Here is a 17,677-nt window from a genome sequence, read left to right as displayed (position 1 = left end):
CCAGCAGACAGAAGGCACAGTTGTCCAAACCTGGTCCTTGTGACCCACTTACAGTCCAGGTAGGGGAAAGGAGGGAAAATGAATGGTGAATGTCTGGTCCAAAATACTAGCTTAGAAATACAGAACATGGGTTAGCAATTTTGGACTATTCAGTTAATGCAGAGCAGTGCTTCATGCATGATATACGTGCAAAGCAGATTATACCGGAGGGGGAAAAAAAAAAAAAAAGGGTATACATACCATATAATTGCCATATGCATGATCAAACATTTCTAGCACTTGTGCCCTGCAAAGAAAATAAAATAAAATAAAAGGTCACTAGATGAATGCAGATGGAAGTTATAATGTAACTGGTTCTTGTTGACACAAGCTAAAGAAAGTGAGTCAGATAGCAGAACCAGATCGTAATACTCTGCATACACGCTACAATTATCTGGCCGATCCGCCTGATATCAGTGGATCAGCAAAATAATTGCAGCATGTATCTGGCCGACCAATCTGAAAATATTGATCAGTCGGGCATGCTGGATCATCTGGCACGTACCTCTGATGCAATATTTTCTAAGTGTTCAGTCAGCCACATCGTACAGTGTATGCCCTGCAGCAGCCGACTGACAGACATTTCCCTGTTCCTTCACATGGGAAGGAACATGGAAATGTCTTCTCCCCGGCAGTGGAGTGCCAATATCATGCGACATCCACAGTAAGAGATCTCACAGTGTATGTCCAAGATATCAGCAGTGGCAGATAAAATGCCCGTCGGTCTGACAGGCATTTGCAAAGGTTCATATACATCCAAATCACACACATCATAAATACACTGTTTCTTAACATCACAATTATTGACATTTATGAAACCTAGAGTTTATGAAATAAATTTGTTTTAAAGACCCCATACATCAGATTTATTGGGGTAAATGTCCCAATTCTCCAACAGCTGGGTCGGGGAATCAGAAATATTATACATCAAGTGCTTGCCTTAAAAGAGAGTCCTATGGGACTCGAAACGATTCGGCAGCCATAGATACTACACCATAAGGACCAGTGGGGAGACTTCCCGTGTTTTTGCCTTGGAGACCAGTAGTGTGCATAATCCAGACAGCACTCTGCTTTTGTACCACCAGTGGCTCCATCCTTACTAACCGGGAAAGGTTACTTCCGATCCACCTGAATTATTTGACTCATATTAGATTCTCTGAGTTGCATAAAATTTGCACTATTCCACTTGTAAACCATTGCTGCTTTAATCTGGATGACCCACACCATGTTTTCTGGATAACGTGCATTTGAATAATATTGTTTTTATATTATGGGGGAGATTCAAATGTTTGAAAAGTCACTTGGGAGTCTGTTTTTTCCTATCTAATAGACAGGAAAAAACAGACACCCAACTGACTTTTCAAACATTTGAATCTCTCCCTATGTGTTTTCTATTGTGAGCATTATTTTACTATTTCTTTATTTATATTATCTAATAAATATTTACTTTGCGCCTGTTGGTGATATACCTCACATTTCACTTTATTTGCAAATGTGGTCTCAGGGAACCCTAAGGTATAAACCCACAGGCTGCACGGGAAGGTTGCGCAGCTGAACCATACAAATTACTCATCCAATTTTCTCTTTTGAAAGTTTATTCAGTTAAGTGTATTTACAGCTCTTTCTGATGGAGTTCTCACAATATAAATGAATGCTTTACACAAGAAAAAAAGACTACTAACCTTTTTTAAAATGACCATTAAATTAAAACTCAAATTATATGCGAGTGCATTCAACTTATTGTTATTTATTGGTAGATTTGTAGAATAGATTCAAAGAATCAGAATCAGCTTTATTGGCCAGGTGTACTCCCGTACACTAGGAATTCTTTGTGGTACAATGCAAAGGTTCTTATATTCTAAAAATATTAATTTTCAGAATGTAAGCTCTCTTCAAACAGGGCTTTCTTTGTTCAGTAAGAGGGGCATGTACTAAACAGTGATAAAAGTGGAGAAGTAAGTCAGTGGAGAAGTTGCCCATGGTAAACAGTCAGCTGCTTTGTATACTTTTATAGTATGCAAATTATAAAGGTTATGTAAATGCTGATTGGTTGCCATCGGCAACTTCTCCACTGGCTCACTTCTCCACTTTTATCACTGCTTAGTACATATTCCCCATAGTCCCTCATGTATAGCCTCAGGAACACAGCCAATAGGTATACTTTGTAACTATGCGTTACACGCAGCCACCGCAATCAGAAAGATGTTAATGGGTCTCCTGCGCCAGCAGGAGACAACCCTAATTTCTGAGATCAAGCAGAAATTGCGGTGCATGTTGGGGCGGCGGTCAGCATGTTGGCCAAGCATGCGATCACAAGGATTGGAAATTCTGCTACTTTGCAATCCTAACTGAATTGGGACCCTTGCCTTCACATGTAATTATGTATACATGTTAGCTTTACCCTGTTTTGTATCTTTGCTGTTTAAAATGCTGTGGAAATAGGTCTATCTTTATAAATACTAATAAATAATAGTATTGCATTTATGGGGGGAAAAAAAAAGGAGATCATTGTATTACAAAAAAGGAAGAAGGACGGAAGGAAGGCTAGACCTGGCGTAGCTAGATTTCTCAACTTTAGAGACAATGAGGTCGAACTACTAAAGCATCTAAAAATGAAAATGGTGGTGTTGCCCATGGCAACCAGATTCTAGCTATCAATTCATTTTTGAATCCTAAAAAAAATGATAGACGGAAAATGGCTAATTGCTATGGGCAACAATACAACTTACAGAACCGGATAGTAATACTGGGATACAATTATCTGGCCAATCAGGTGAATATCCTGATAGCGGATCAGCAAGATAATTGCAGAATATATCTGGCTGACCAATCTGAAAATATTGATTGGTCGGGCATGCCGGATCATCCACCACGTCCCTCTGAAGCATCGTGCAGTGTATGTCCTGCCACGGCCGACTGACAGACATTCCCCTGTTCCTTGACATGGGCCCTCAGTTGGATTTCAAAACATCTATTGCTCGTGCATTGATCAATGCTGGCTCTATGGGGCAACGGCAAGTTAGATACAACCTACATTGAAGCACAGGGTTGTGTCAGAAGCACCCAATGAAATCAGGTTCAGTTTGGGAAATCACTGGCCAAAGCTTACGGTTGCAAAACATGCCACAATGCAGCTTAAACACGTAAAATTGGGTACACCTGCATGCACTGTCTTGAGCCTTTCTGTACAGGACGCTTTGTCATCTTTCACACCAAGGGCCAGATGTACTAAGCCTTAAAAAGTGATAAAGTGGAGCGTGATAAATTGCCAGCTAATTCGCTCCTAACTGCCATGTCACAAAAATGTCAGTTAGGGCCGATTTGTTGCTAGTTTATCACTCTCCACTTTATCACTTTTCAGGGCTTAGTACATCTGGCCCAAAGCATTAAAATCAGTCTAACTCAGTTCGTGAAAAAGGCTAACTTTCTAGGTACTGTATGAAGCAAACTCAGAAGTAGGGAAGCCAATCCGGGGCCATTTTTTCAATCCCGGGTATCGGGATTGAAACATGGCCAATCCTGGGATTCCCGGGATTGGCTTTTAGCTAGGTGGCCGCTCCCTCGTCCCACACATATAACTCACCATATACCGGGGGCAGGAGGGAGGGGAACATTCTTTGAACGCTGCTGGCGGCTCCCAGCAGCGGCTGACAGCGCAGCGTGACCTCTCACGCTGCGCTAGAGACCCGGAAGGAGGAAGCCGGGCAGCGTTTGAGCGTCCTGTGGATGCTCAACGCTGATCCCTCAATCCCCAGGATTGGAGCTTCCAATCCCAGGATTGAACCCCGGCCATTTTTTGCCCTAAATCCCGGGATCCCGCCGATCCCGGGATTGGCCACCATGCTCTGAAGTAAATTAAAATACTTGTGTCATACTTGTGTTATAAATACTGGGGACATTTTTCTAGATGAATATTTTCAAAAATATGTATTAAAATTTTATTATTTTTAACTTGAGAATTTATTTGTTTCTGGAGAAAAAAATATATATAGTAAGCAACACAAGAACAAATTGGAACCATACCAATGTTTTTTTACCTTACTTTTTGGCAAAAATATAAAAACAAAATCTGAAATTTACAGTTAAAATACTGTTCCATAATAGGGCAATAATTTATAAGGATGCATGTTGTCCACTCAAGTGGACACGTGTATAACTTCTTTCGTTGTATAGTTTAAAAAAATAAATACGTTTTCATAAGACTAATAAAAAAAAATATTTTTAAAAAATCTTACATTAGGACTATCATGCATGATAGGGTTAATGTATCAGTTTAGACTGCTCAATTTAAGAGCAACTGTAGCAAGTGTTCAATGGTACACAATGGTGTACTTTACTATCATAACAGTGATCAGGCAGTCAGACCTATATTGCAATCAAAAATAAAAACAACAATGCTCATCTTTTTAGGTGTGTGCTTAGTGTTACTTTTTTTTGCAACTGTAAGTGCGTAGAAAGTAAGTGAACCCTTTGGAATTTCCTGGATTTGTGCATAAATTGGTCATAAAATGTGTTCTGATCTTCATCTAAGTCACAACAAGAGACAAACACAGTCTGCTGAAACTAATACCACACAAACAATTATATGTTCTCATGTTTTTATTGAACACACCATGTAAACATTCACAGTGCCGGGTGGACAAAGTAAGTGAACCCCTAGGCTAATGACTTCTCCAAGAGCTAATTTGAGCCAGGAGTCAGCCAACCTGGAGTCCAATCAATGAGACGAGATTGGAGGTGCTGGTTAAAGCTGCCCTGCCCTATAAAAAAAAAAAAAAAAAAAAAACCCACACACCAGTTTTGAGTTTACAATTCTCAAGAAGCATTGCCTGATGGGAACCATGCTTCGCAGAAAAGAGCTCTCAGGAGACCTACGATTAAGAATTGTTGACTTGCATAAAGTTGGAAAGAGTTACAATAGTATCTCTAAAAGCCTTGATGTTCATCAGTCCACGGTATGACAAACTGTCTATAAATGGAGAAAGTTCAGCACTGTTGCTACTCTCCCTAGGAGTGGGCGTCCTGTAAAGATGACTGCAAGAGCACAGCGCAGAATGCTCAATGAGGTGAAGGAGAATCCTAGAGTGTCAGCAAAAGACTTAAAGAAATCTCTGGCACATGCTAACAACTCTGTTGACGGATCTACCATACATAAAACACTGAACAAGAATGGAGTTCATAGGAGGATACCACACAGGAAGCCACTGCTGTCCAAAAAAAACCATTGCTGCACGTTTGAAGTTTGCAAAAGAGCACCTGAATGGTTTCATCTGTCCACAGAATATTTTGCCAGTAGTGTTGTGGAACAAAGTTGAGTTGTTTGGAAGGAACACACAACACTATGTGTGGAGAAAAAAAAAAGACACAAACATCAAAACCTCATCCCAACTGAAGTATGGTGGAGGGGGCATCATGGTTGGGGCTACTTTGCTGCCTCAGGGCCTGGACAGATTGCTTTTATCGACGGAAAAATGAATTCCAAAGTTTATCAAGACTTTTTGCAGGAGAACTTAAGGCCATCTGTCCACCAATTGAAGCTCAACAGAAGACATGTGATGCAACAGGACAACGACCCAAAGCACAGAAGTAGATCAACAACAGAATGGCTTCAACAGAAGAAAATACGCCTTCTGGAGTGGCCCAGTCAGAGTCCTGACCTCAACCCGATTAAGATGCTGTGGCATGACCTCAAGAGAGTGAGTCACACCAGACAACCCAAGAATATTGCTGAACTGAAACAGTTTTGTAAAGAGGAATGGTCCAAAATTCTCCCTGACCGTTGGTGCAGGTCTGATATGCAACTATAGGAAACGTTTGGTTGAGGTTATACTGCCAAAGGAGGGTCAACCAGTTATTAAATCCAAGGGTTCACATACTTTGTCCACCCTGAACTGTGAATGTTTACATGGTGTGTTCAATAAAAACATGAGAACATATAAATTGTTTGTGTGGTATTAGTTTCAGCAGACTGTTTGTCTACTGTTGTGACTTAGATGAAGATCAGAACACATTTTATGACCAATTTATGCACAAATCCAGGAAATTCCAAATGGTTCACATACTTTTTCTTGCAACTGTATGTGGCGATTAGTGATTGCACTAGCCCACAGGTTCTAAAACTGTCCTCAGGACCACACAGGGTTAATGTTTTGCAGGTCACCTGTAGATTTTTAAAATGTGACAGTTGGTCATAAACAGCGCACCTGCCGGGTGACCTGAAATATTTGACCTGTGTGGGGTCCTGAGGACTGAGTTTGAGAACCACTGCACTAGCCAAACAAAGCACTAGATCAAGTAGTTCTTGTTGCGATGTGCAAATAAATAATTTAAAAAAAAATTACAGATTAGGGAGCGAGGGGGAGAGAGAAATAAATAGATATGTTTATATCTCTCTATTTTATGTATATTAGTACGTCTATGGTCTTTTTCAAATGCAGTAACCAATGAGTTCATACAGTGACGTATGTGTTACGTGCGTGACCCAATCTGCTCTGACTGGTAGAAGGGTACAGAGTGGACATTTTATCCAACTGGGAGGGGTCAGAAAAGTTTAGCCTGCTAAATACACATCTCTGTCAACAGATTGAATAACTGTAAAACAAACTTGTCTTTTATATTAAGAAACAGAACATAAGAAACATTAGAAACACTAATAAAAATACTCCTGCCACAGCAAAGTATAGGCAGCAAGAACATTTCCCTCAAAATTGCGTGAATCGGCAGCTATACCGCCGATTCACGTACTATTCGACAAGTCGAATTCCCTGACTTGTCGAATAAAAATGCTGGGGATTGAATAGGTCGAATCACGATTCGACCTTAAAAAGTTGAAAACTGACGTCTTTTCGACAGATGGCAGCTTTCGACCCTAATTGAATACACCCCTGAAGTAAAAACACACTTTTTTTTCTTTTCTTTTTTTTAAACCAACCAATACACAAGATAATTGATAGGATTATGATCAAATGTCTATCCATTTGCATGGATTGAATTTAAAATGCCCTACAAGATTCACTACATATAAGGTTATCTGGAAGAAAGACCATTTTTCTGTCAAAAATTTTCATTTTCACTAGAGACACAGCCATCAGGTCTCTATACTGTTATGTGTAAGCATATTTAGAAGGATGCACTACAGCAATAATGTTACATCTAATCACCTCACATTGAATTGGGACAATTAAACCACAACGATCGTGGCCACGTCCCCTGGAGATGTCCTGGTCATCAGTGCGAGGTTGTGCTATTGATGTTGGGGCGGAAAGCCGCATCAGCACGAGGAGATATTTAATGCACAGGTATTTTAAATCTTTATTTGTATGTAATTTGTGGGTCTTGATAAAAAAGAGACAAAGTGGTAAACTTACTAAGATGAGAGTTCTATTTAAGATGGGATGTTGCCCGTAGCAACCAGATTCTACTTCTCATTTATCTAGCACCTTCTAGAACAGAGGTTCTCAAACTCGGTCCTCGGGAGCCCACACAGTGCATGTTTTGCAGGTAACCCAGCAGGTGCACAGGTGTATTAATTACTCACTGACATTTTAAAAGGACCACAGGTGGAGCTAATTATTTCACTTGCAATTCTGTGAGGAGACCTGCAAAACATGCACTGTGTGGGCCCCCGAGGACCGAGTTTGAGAACCTCTGTTCTAGAAGATCATATCTGGGATCTGATTGGTTGCTATGGGCAACATCCCATATTAAATAGAACTCCCATCTTGGTAAATTTACACCAAAGTCTCTGAAACGATGGCTGCTATATTCATTGTATCTGCACTTTAGTTCTAATATTGGAGACTCCGAGTGCTGTCCTGTCCGCTGGACATATATAAATATATACAGATTAATCCTATTCATAAATGTATGTATACTGTTAATATTACTAATGCACCGTGGCCCCACTGCCCAACCCTTGTCTTCATTACTCCAGGGGCATACCAAGCATTCCCGGTGATGCTAGGGTGCTCCTGGTGACTCGTTTAGTGCACTGCCGGCTCCAACACTCACAGGTGCTAAGTGCTGCATGTAACTTCACAGTGCAACAGTGCAATGAGGAGGAGTCGGCATTTTAGTGTCCCTCTAGGGTGCGAACCGTACCCACCTAGTGAAGCCACAGCCGTAAAGTACAGGCCCGAATCCACGGTTGTTCCATGTGCAGTTACTTGCTCTTTTTTGCTTTACTCCCAACTCAGAACCCAGCCCGAAGTGACTAATGTTTTGATTCCATTATCAGTTATGGGTTTCTTTCCTTGAACACAGCTTCTTGTATCGCATATTAGTGACAGCTGCAGTCCTATCCTATCAGTCTTCCTAATGTTACTGTAGAGTCACTTTTTCTTAATATAAAGGAAAAGGTTTGTTTTTTAGTTGCGTTATATTTGTTTAAATTTATCGCAATTTATTGAAATTGCTTCAGAATAGTAATAGAAGTGTGATTGATTGGTTCCTCACCAATCTTTAAATATTGCCTACAGCTTTTAACAGTATGCTTTATTTTGTCTTGTATCAATAATAAGAATTTACTTACCGATAATTCTATTTCTCGGAGTCCGTAGTGGATGCTGGGGTTCCTGAAAGGACCATGGGGAATAGCGGCTCCGCAGGAGACAGGGCACAAAAAAGTAAAGCTTTTACCAGATCAGGTGGTGTGCACTGGCTCCTCCCCCTATGACCCTCCTCCAGACTCCAGTTAGGTACTGTGCCCGGACGAGCGTACACAATAATAAGAATTTACTTACCGATAATTCTATTTCTCGGAGTCCGTAGTGGATGCTGGGGTTCCTGAAAGGACCATGGGGAATAGCGGCTCCGCAGGAGACAGGGCACAAAAAAGTAAAGCTTTACTAGGTCAGGTGGTGTGCACTGGCTCCTCCCCCTATGACCCTCCTCCAGACTCCAGTTAGGTACTGTGCCCGGACGAGCATACACAATAAGGGAGGCATTTTGAATCCCGGGTAAGACTCATACCAGCCACACCAATCACACCGTACAACTTGTGATCTAAACCCAGTTAACAGTATGACAACAGAAAGGGCCTCTTAAAGATGGCTCCTTAACAATAACCCGAATTAGTTAACAATAACTATGTACAAGTATTGCAGATAATCCGCACTTGGGATGGGCGCCCAGCATCCACTACGGACTCCGAGAAATAGAATTATCGGTAAGTAAATTCTTATTTTCTCTATCGTCCTAAGTGGATGCTGGGGTTCCTGAAAGGACCATGGGGATTATACCAAAGCTCCCAAACGGGCGGGAGAGTGCGGATGACTCTGCAGCACCGAATGAGAGAACTCCAGGTCCTCCTTTGCCAGGGTATCAAATTTGTAAAATTTTACAAACGTGTTCTCCCCCGACCACGTAGCTGCTCGGCAGAGTTGTAATGCCGAGACCCCTCGGGCAGCCGCCCAAGATGAGCCCACCTTCCTTGTGGAGTGGGCTTTTACAGTTTTAGGCTGTGGCAGGCCTGCCACAGAATGTGCAAGTTGAATTGTGTTACAAATCCAACGAGCAATCGACTGCTTAGAAGCAGGTGCGCCCAACTTGTTGGGTGCATACAATATAAACAGCGAGTCAGATTTTCTGACTCCAGCCGTCCTTGCAATGTATATTTTTAAGGCTCTGACAACGTCCAACAACTTGGAGTCCTCCAAGTCGCTAGTGGCCGCAGGCACCACAATAGGTTGGTTCAGATGAAATGCTGATACCACTTTAGGGAGAAAATGCGGACGAGTCCGCAGTTCTGCCCTATCCGAATGGAAGATTAGATAAGGACTTTTATAAGATAAAGCCGCCAATTCAGATACTCTCCTGGCAGAGGCCAGGGCTAGTAACATAGTCACTTTCAATGTGAGATATTTCAAATCCACCTTTTTCAATGGTTCAAACCAATGGGATTTGAGGAAATCTAAAACTACATTTAGATCCCACGGTGCCACCGGAGGCACCACAGGAGGCTGTATATGCAGTACTCCCTTGACAAAAGTCTGGACCTCAGGGACAGAGGCCAATTCTTTTTGGAAGAATATTGACAGGGCCGAAATTTGAACCTTAATGGATCCCAATTTGAGACCCATAGATAATCCTGATTGCAGGAAATGTAGGAAACGACCCAGTTGGAATTCCTCCGTCGGAACCCTCCGATCCTCGCACCACGCTACATATTTTCGCCAAATGCGGTGATAATGTTTCACGGTGACTTCCTTCCGTGCCTTAATCAAGGTAGGAATGACTTCTTCTGGAATGCCTTTCCCTTTTAGGATCTGGCGTTCAACCGCCATGCCGTCAAACGCAGCCGCGGTAAGTCTTGAAAAAGACAGGGACCCTGCTGTAGCAGGTCCCTTCTCAGAGGTAGAGGCCACGGTTCGTCCGTGAGCATCTCTTGAAGTTCCGGATACCAAGTCCTTCTCGGCCAATCCGGAACCACTAGTATTGTTCTTACTCTTCTTTGCCGTATGATCTTCAATACCTTTGGTATGAGCGGCAGAGGAGGAAACACATACACTGACTGGTACACCCAAGGAGTTACCAGTGCGTCCACAGCTATTGCCTGTGGATCTCTTGACCTGGCGCAATATTTGTCCAGTTTCTTGTTGAGGCGAGACGCCATCATGTCTACAATTGGTCTTTCCCAACGGTCTATTAACATGTTGAAGACTTCTGGATGTAGACCCCACTCTCCCGGATGAAGATCGTGTCTGCTGAGGAAGTCTGCTTCCCAGTTGTCCACGCCCGGGATGAACACTGCTGACAGTGCTATCACGTGATTCTCCGCCCAGCGAAGAATCTTGGCAGCTTCTGCCATTGCACTCCTGCTTCTTGTGCCGCCCTGCCTGTTTACATGGGCGACCGCCGTGATGTTGTCCGACTGAATCAACACCGGCTTTCCTTGCAGGAGAAGTTCCGCCTGGCTTAGAGCATTGTAGATTGCTCTTAGTTCCAGAATGTTTATGTGAAGAGACTTTTCCAGACTCGTCCATACTCCCTGGAAGTTTCTTCCTTGTGTGACTGCTCCCCAGCCTCTCAGGCTGGCGTCCGTGGTCACCAGGATCCAATCCTGAATGCCGAATCTGCGGCCTTCTAATAGGTGAGCCTTCTGCAACCACCACAGAAGTGACACCCTTGTCTTTGGTGACAGGGTTATTCGCAGGTGCATCTGCAGATGCGACCCTGACCATTTGTCCAACAGATCCCTTTGGAATATTCTTGCATGGAATCTGCCGAATGGAATTGCTTCGTAAGAAGCCACCATTTTTCCCAGGACTCTTGTGCATTGATGTACTGACACTTTTCCTGGTTTTAGGAGGTTCCTGACCAGATCGGATAACTCCTTGGCTTTTTCCTCTGGAAGGAAAACCTTTTTCTGAACCGTGTCCAGAATCATTCCTAGGAACAGCAGACGAGTTGTCGGGATTAAATGGGATTTTGGAATATTCAGAATCCACCCGTGTTGTCTTAGCACCTCTTGAGATAGTGCTAAAGCTGTCTCCAGCTGTTCTCTGGACCTTGCCCTTATTAGGAGATCGTCCAAGTATGGGATAACTAATACGCCTTTTCTTCGAAGAAGAATCATCATCTCGGCCATTACCTTGGTAAAGACCCGAGGCGCCGTGGACAATCCGAACGGCAGCGTCTGAAACTGATAGTGACAGTTTTGAACAATGAACCTGAGGTACCCCTGGTGTGCGGGGTAAATCGGAACGTGTAGATACGCATCCTTGATGTCCAAGGATACCATAAAGTCCCCTTCTTCCAGGTTCGCTATCACTGCTCTGAGTGACTCCATCTTGAACTTGAACTTTTTTATGTAGAGGTTCAAGGACTTCAGATTTAGAATAGGCCTTACCGAGCCATCCGGCTTCGGTACCACAAATAGAGTGGAATAATACCCCTTTCCTTGTTGTAATAGGGGTACTTTGACTATCACCTGCTGAGCGTACAGCTTGTGAATGGCTTCCAACACCCTCTCCCTTTCGGAAGAGACGGTTGGTAAGGCAGACTTCAGGAAACGATGAGGAGGATCCGTCTCTAATTCCAACCTGTACCCCTGAGATATTATCTGCAGGATCCAGGGGTCTACCTGCGAGTGAGCCCACTGCGCGCTGTAATTTTTGAGACGGCCCCCCACTGTCCCCGAGTCCGCTTGAGAGGCCCCAGCGTCATGCTGAGGTTTTTGCAGGAGCCGGGGAGGGCTTCTGTTCCTGGGAAGGAGCTGCCTGTTGGTGTCTCTTCCCTCTTCCTCTGCCTCGTGGCAGGTACGACAAGCCCTTTGCTCTCTTATTTTTGTAGGAGCGAAAAGGCTGCGGTTGAAAGGTCGGTGCCTTTCTCTGTTGGGGAGTGACTTGAGGTAAAAAAGTGGATTTCCCGGCAGTAGCCGTGGCCACCAAGTCTGATAGACCAACTCCAAATAACTCCTCCCCTTTATACGGCAAAACCTCCATGTGACGTTTTGAATCCGCATCGCCTGTCCACTGTCGTGTCCATAAGGCTCTTCTGGCTGAAATGGACATAGCACTCACCCGAGATGCCAGTGTGCAAATATCCCTCTGTGCATCACGCATATAGATAAATGCATCCTTTATTTGTTCTAACGACAGTAAAACATTGTCCCTATCTAGGGTATCAATATTTTCAATCAGGGATTCTGACCAAACTACTCCAGCACTGCACATCCAGGCAGTTGCTATAGCTGGTCGTAGTATAACACCTGCATGTGTGTATATATTCTTTTGAATAACTTCCATCTTTCTATCTGATGGATCCTTAAGTGCGGCCGTCTCAGGAGAGGGTAACGCCACTTGTTTGGATAAGCGTGTGAGCGCCTTGTCCACCTTAGGGGGTGTTTCCCAGCGCGCCCTAACCTCTGGCGGGAAAGGGTATAATGCCAATAACTTTTTTGAAATTATCAACTTTTTATCAGGAGCAACCCACGCTTCATCACACACGTCATTTAATTCTTCTGATTCAGGAAAAACTGTTTGTAGTTTTTTCACACCATACATAATACCCTGTTTTACGGTATCTGTAGTATCAGCTAAATGTAACGTCTCCTTCATTGCCAAAATCATATAACGTGTGGCCCTACTGGAAAATACGTTTGAATTTCTACCGTCGTCACTGGAATCAGTGCCCGTGTCTGGGTCTGTGTCGACCGACTGAGGCAAAGGGCGTTTTACAGCCCCTGACGGTGTTTGAGGCGCCTGGACAGGCATTAATTGATTGTCCGGCCGCCTCATGTCCTCAACTGACTGTTTAAGGGAAGATAAACCATCACGTAATTCCACAAATAAAGGCATCCATTCTGGTGTCGACCCCCTGGGGGGTGACATCTGCATATTTGGCAATTGCTCCGCCTCCACACCAATATCGTCCTCATACATGTCGACACCACGTACCGACACACACCGCAAACTCACAGGGAATGCTCTAATGAAGACAGGACCCACTAGCCCTTTTGGGGAGACAGAGGGAGAGTCTGCCAGCACACACCACAAAGCGCTATATATACAAGGGATATCCTTATATTAAGTGCTCCCTTATAGCTGCTTTAATATATATATATATATATATATAGCCATTAATGTGCCCCCCCTCTCTGTTTTACCCTGTTTCTGTAGTGCAGTGCAGGGGAGAGACCTGGGAGCCGTTCTGACCAGCGGAGCTGTGACAGAAAATGGCGCCGTGTGCTGAGGAGATAGGCCCCGCCCCTTTTTCGGCGGGTTCTTCTCCCGCTATTTTTCCAGTCAGGCAGGGGTTAAATATCTCCATATAGCCCCTATGGGCTATATGTGAGGTATTTTTAGCCTTGTATAAGGTTTATATTTGCCTCTCAGAGCGCCCCCCCCCAGCGCTCTGCACCCTCAGTGACTGCCCAGTGAAGTGTGCTGAGAGGAAAATGGCGCACAGCTGCAGTGCTGTGCGCTACCTTATGAAGACTGAGGAGTCTTCAGCCGCCGGTTTCCGGACCTCTTCACGCTTCAGCATCTGCAAGGGGGTCGGCGGCGCGGCTCCGGGACCGGACTCCACGGCTGGGCCTGTGTTCGATCCCTCTGGAGCTAATGGTGTCCAGTAGCCAAGCAGCAAATCCACTCTGCATGCAGGTGAGTTTACTACTTTCCCCCTAAGTCCCACGTTGCAGTGATCCTGTTGCCAGCAGGACTCACTGTAAAGAAAAAAAAAACCTAAACTAAACTTTCTCTAAGCAGCTCTTTAGGAGAGCCACCTAGATTGCACCCTTCTCGTTCGGGCACAAAATCTAACTGGAGTCTGGAGGAGGGTCATAGGGGGAGGAGCCAGTGCACACCACCTGACCTAGTAAAGCTTTACTTTTTTGTGCCCTGTCTCCTGCGGAGCCGCTATTCCCCATGGTCCTTTCAGGAACCCCAGCATCCACTTAGGACGATAGAGAAAAGGGAGGCAATTTGAATCCCGGGTAAGACTCATACCAGCCACACCAATCACACCGTACAACTTGTGATCTAAACCCAGTTAACAGTATGATAACAGAAAGAGCCTCTTAAAGATGGCTCCTTAACAATATAACCCGAATTTGTTAACAATAACTATGTACAGTATTGCAGATAATCCGCACTTGGGATGGGCGCCCAGCATCCACTACGGACTCCGAGAAATAGAATTATCGGTAAGTAAATTCTTATTTTCTCTATCGTCCTAAGTGGATGCTGGGGTTCCTGAAAGGACCATGGGGATTATACCAAAGCTCCCAAACGGGCGGGAGAGTGCGGATGACTCTGCAGCACCGAATGAGAGAATTCCAAGTCCTCTTTTGCCAGGGTATCAAATTTGTAGAATTTTACAAACGTGTTTTCCCCCGACCACGTAGCTGCTCGACAGAATTGTAATGCCGAGACCCCTCGGGCAGCCGCCCAAGATGAGCCCACCTTCCTTGTGGAATGGGCCTTAACAGATTTAGGCTGTGGCAGGCCTGCCACAGAATGAGCAAGTTGAATTGTGTTACAAATCCAACGAGCAATCGTCTGCTTAGAAGCAAGGGCACCCAACTTGTTGGGTGCATATAGTATCAACAGCGAGTCAGATTTTCTGACTTCAGCCGTCCTTGAAATGTATATTTTTAAGGCTCTGACAACGTCCAACAACTTGGAGTCCTCCAAGTCGCCAGTGGCCGCAGGCACCACAATAGGTTGGTTCAGGTGAAACGCTGATACCACCTTAGGGAGAAAATGCGGACGAGTCCTCAGTTCTGCCCTATCCGAATGGAAGATTAGATAAGGGCTTTTATAAGATAAAGCCGCCAATTTAGATACTCTCCTGGCGGAAGCCAGGGCCAGTAACATAGTCACTTTCCATGTGAGATATTTAAAATCCACCTTTTTCAATGGTTCAAACCAATGGGATTTGAGGAAATCTAAAACTACATTTAGATCCCACGGTGCCACCGGAGGCACCACAGGAGGCTGTATATGCAGTACTCCTTTAACAAAAGTCTGTACCTCAGGAACTGAGGCCAATTCTTTTTGGAAGAATATTGACAGGGCCGAAATTTGAACCTTAATAGATCTCAATTTGAGACCCATAGACAATCCTGATTGTAGGAAATGTAGGAAACGACCCAGTTGAAATTCCTCCGTCGGAACACTCCGATCCTCGCACCACGCGACATATTTTCGCCAAATGCGGTGATAATGTTTCGCGGTGACTTCCTTCCTTGCCTTAATCAAGGTAGGAATGACTTCTTCTGGAATGCCTTTCCCTTTTAGGATCTGGCGTTCAACCGCCATGCCGTCAAACGCAGCCGCGGTAAGTCTTGAAAAAGACAGGGACCCTGTTGTAGCAGGTCCCTTCTCAGAAGTAGAGGGCACGGGTCGTCCGTGACCAACTCTTGAAGTTCCGGGTACCAAGTCCTTCTTGGCCAATCCGGAGCCACTAGTATTGTTCTTACTCCTCCTCACCGTATAATCTTCAATACCTTTGGTATGAGAGGCAGAGGAGGAAACACATATACTGATTTGTACACCCAAGGTGTTACCAGTGCGTCCACAGCTATTGCCTGTGGATCTCTTGACCTGGCGCAATACTTGTCCAGTTTCTTGTTGAGGCGAGACGCCATCATGTCTACCATTGGTCTTTCCCAACAGTTTATTAGCATGTGGAAGACTTCTGGATGAAGACCCCCCTCTCCCGGGTGAATATCGTGTCTGCTGAGGAAGTCTGCTTCCCAGTTGTCCACGCCCGGGAAGAACACTGCTGACAGTGCTATTACGTGATTCTCCGCCCAGCGAAGAATCTTGGCAGCTTCTGCCATTGCACTCCTGCTTCTTGTGCCGCCCTGTCTGTTTACATGGGCGACCGCCGTGATGTTGTCCGACTGAATCAACACCGGTTTTCCTTGCAGGAGTGGTTCCGCCTGGCTTAGAGCATTTTAGATTGCTCTTAGTACCAGAATGTTTATGTGAAGAGACTTTTCCAGGTTCGTCCATACCCCCTGGAAGTTTCTTCCTTGTGTGACTGCTCCCCAACCTCTCAGGCTGGCGTCCGTGGTCACCAGGATCAAATCCTGTATGCCGAATCTGCGGCCCTCCAATAGATGAGCCTTTTGCAACCACCACAGAAGATATACCCTTGTCCTTGGCGACAGGGTTATTCGCAGGTGCATCTGAGGATGCGACCCTGACCATTTGTCCAACAGATCCCTTTGGAAAATTCTTGCATGGAATCTGCCGAATGGAATTGCTTCGTAAAAAGCCACCATTTTTCCCAGGACTCTTGTGCATTGATGTACAGACACCTTTCCTGGTTTTAGGAGGTTCCTGACAGGTCGGATAACTCCTTGGCTTTTTCCTCGGGAAGAAAAACCTTTTTCTGAACCGTGTCCAGAATCATCCCTAGGAACAGCAGACGTATCGTCGGAAAACAGCTGCGATTCTTGGAATATTTAGAATCCAGTCGTGCCGTCGAAGAACTACTTTAGATAGTGCTCTTCCGACCTCCAACTGTTCTCTGGAACTTGCCCTTTTTAGGTCGTGCAAGTAAGGGATAATTTAGATGCCTTTTTTCTTTGAAGAAACATCTTTTCGGCCATTACCTTGGTAAAAAGGCCCGGGGTGCCGTGGATAATTCAAACGGCATCGTCTGAAACTGATATTGACAGTTCTGTACCACGAACCAGAGGTACCCTTGATGAGAAGGACAAAATTTGGACATGGAGGTAATCCTTGATGTCCAGGGACACCATATAGTCCCCTTTTTTCCGGTTCGCTATCACTGCTCTGAGTGACTTTATCTCGATTTGAACCTTTTATGTAAGTGTTCAAAACATTTTAGATTTAGACTATGTGTCACCAAGCCGTCTGGCTTCAGTACCACAATATAGTGTGGAAAAATAATACCCTTTTCCTTGTCGTAGGAGGGGTACTTTGATTATCACCTGCTGGATATACCGCTTGTGAATTGTTTCCAATGCTGCCTCCCTGTCGGAGGGAGCCGTTGGTAAAGCAGACTTCAGGAACCTGCGAGGAGAAGATGTCTCGACTCTCCAATCTTTACCCCTGGGATAATACTCGTACGATCTAGGGGTCAACTTGCGAGTGATCCCACTGCGCCCTGAGACTCTTGAGACTACCCCCCCACCTTGAGTCCGCTTGCACGGCCCCAGCGT

The 17,677-nt window shown here is 44.6% G+C and overlaps 1 protein-coding gene across 1 annotated transcript in view; it reads right to left on the bottom strand.

Annotated features, from left to right (window-relative positions):
- The window catches only part of EDEM3 (ER degradation enhancing alpha-mannosidase like protein 3), a 217,098-nt gene that overhangs the window by 193,706 nt on the left and 5,715 nt on the right, over positions 1-17,677 (bottom strand). Inside the window, exon 2 of the mRNA XM_063940205.1 lies at positions 241-286. Within this exon, the coding sequence (XP_063796275.1) occupies positions 241-286 (46 nt within the window). The remainder of the gene's footprint in view (positions 1-240; positions 287-17,677) is intronic.

The sequence above is a fragment of the Pseudophryne corroboree genome, chromosome 9 (genome assembly GCF_028390025.1).
Source record: "Pseudophryne corroboree isolate aPseCor3 chromosome 9, aPseCor3.hap2, whole genome shotgun sequence".
Lineage (NCBI taxonomy): Eukaryota > Metazoa > Chordata > Amphibia > Anura > Myobatrachidae > Pseudophryne > Pseudophryne corroboree.
This window is presented reverse-complemented; position numbering and strand designations above follow the sequence as displayed.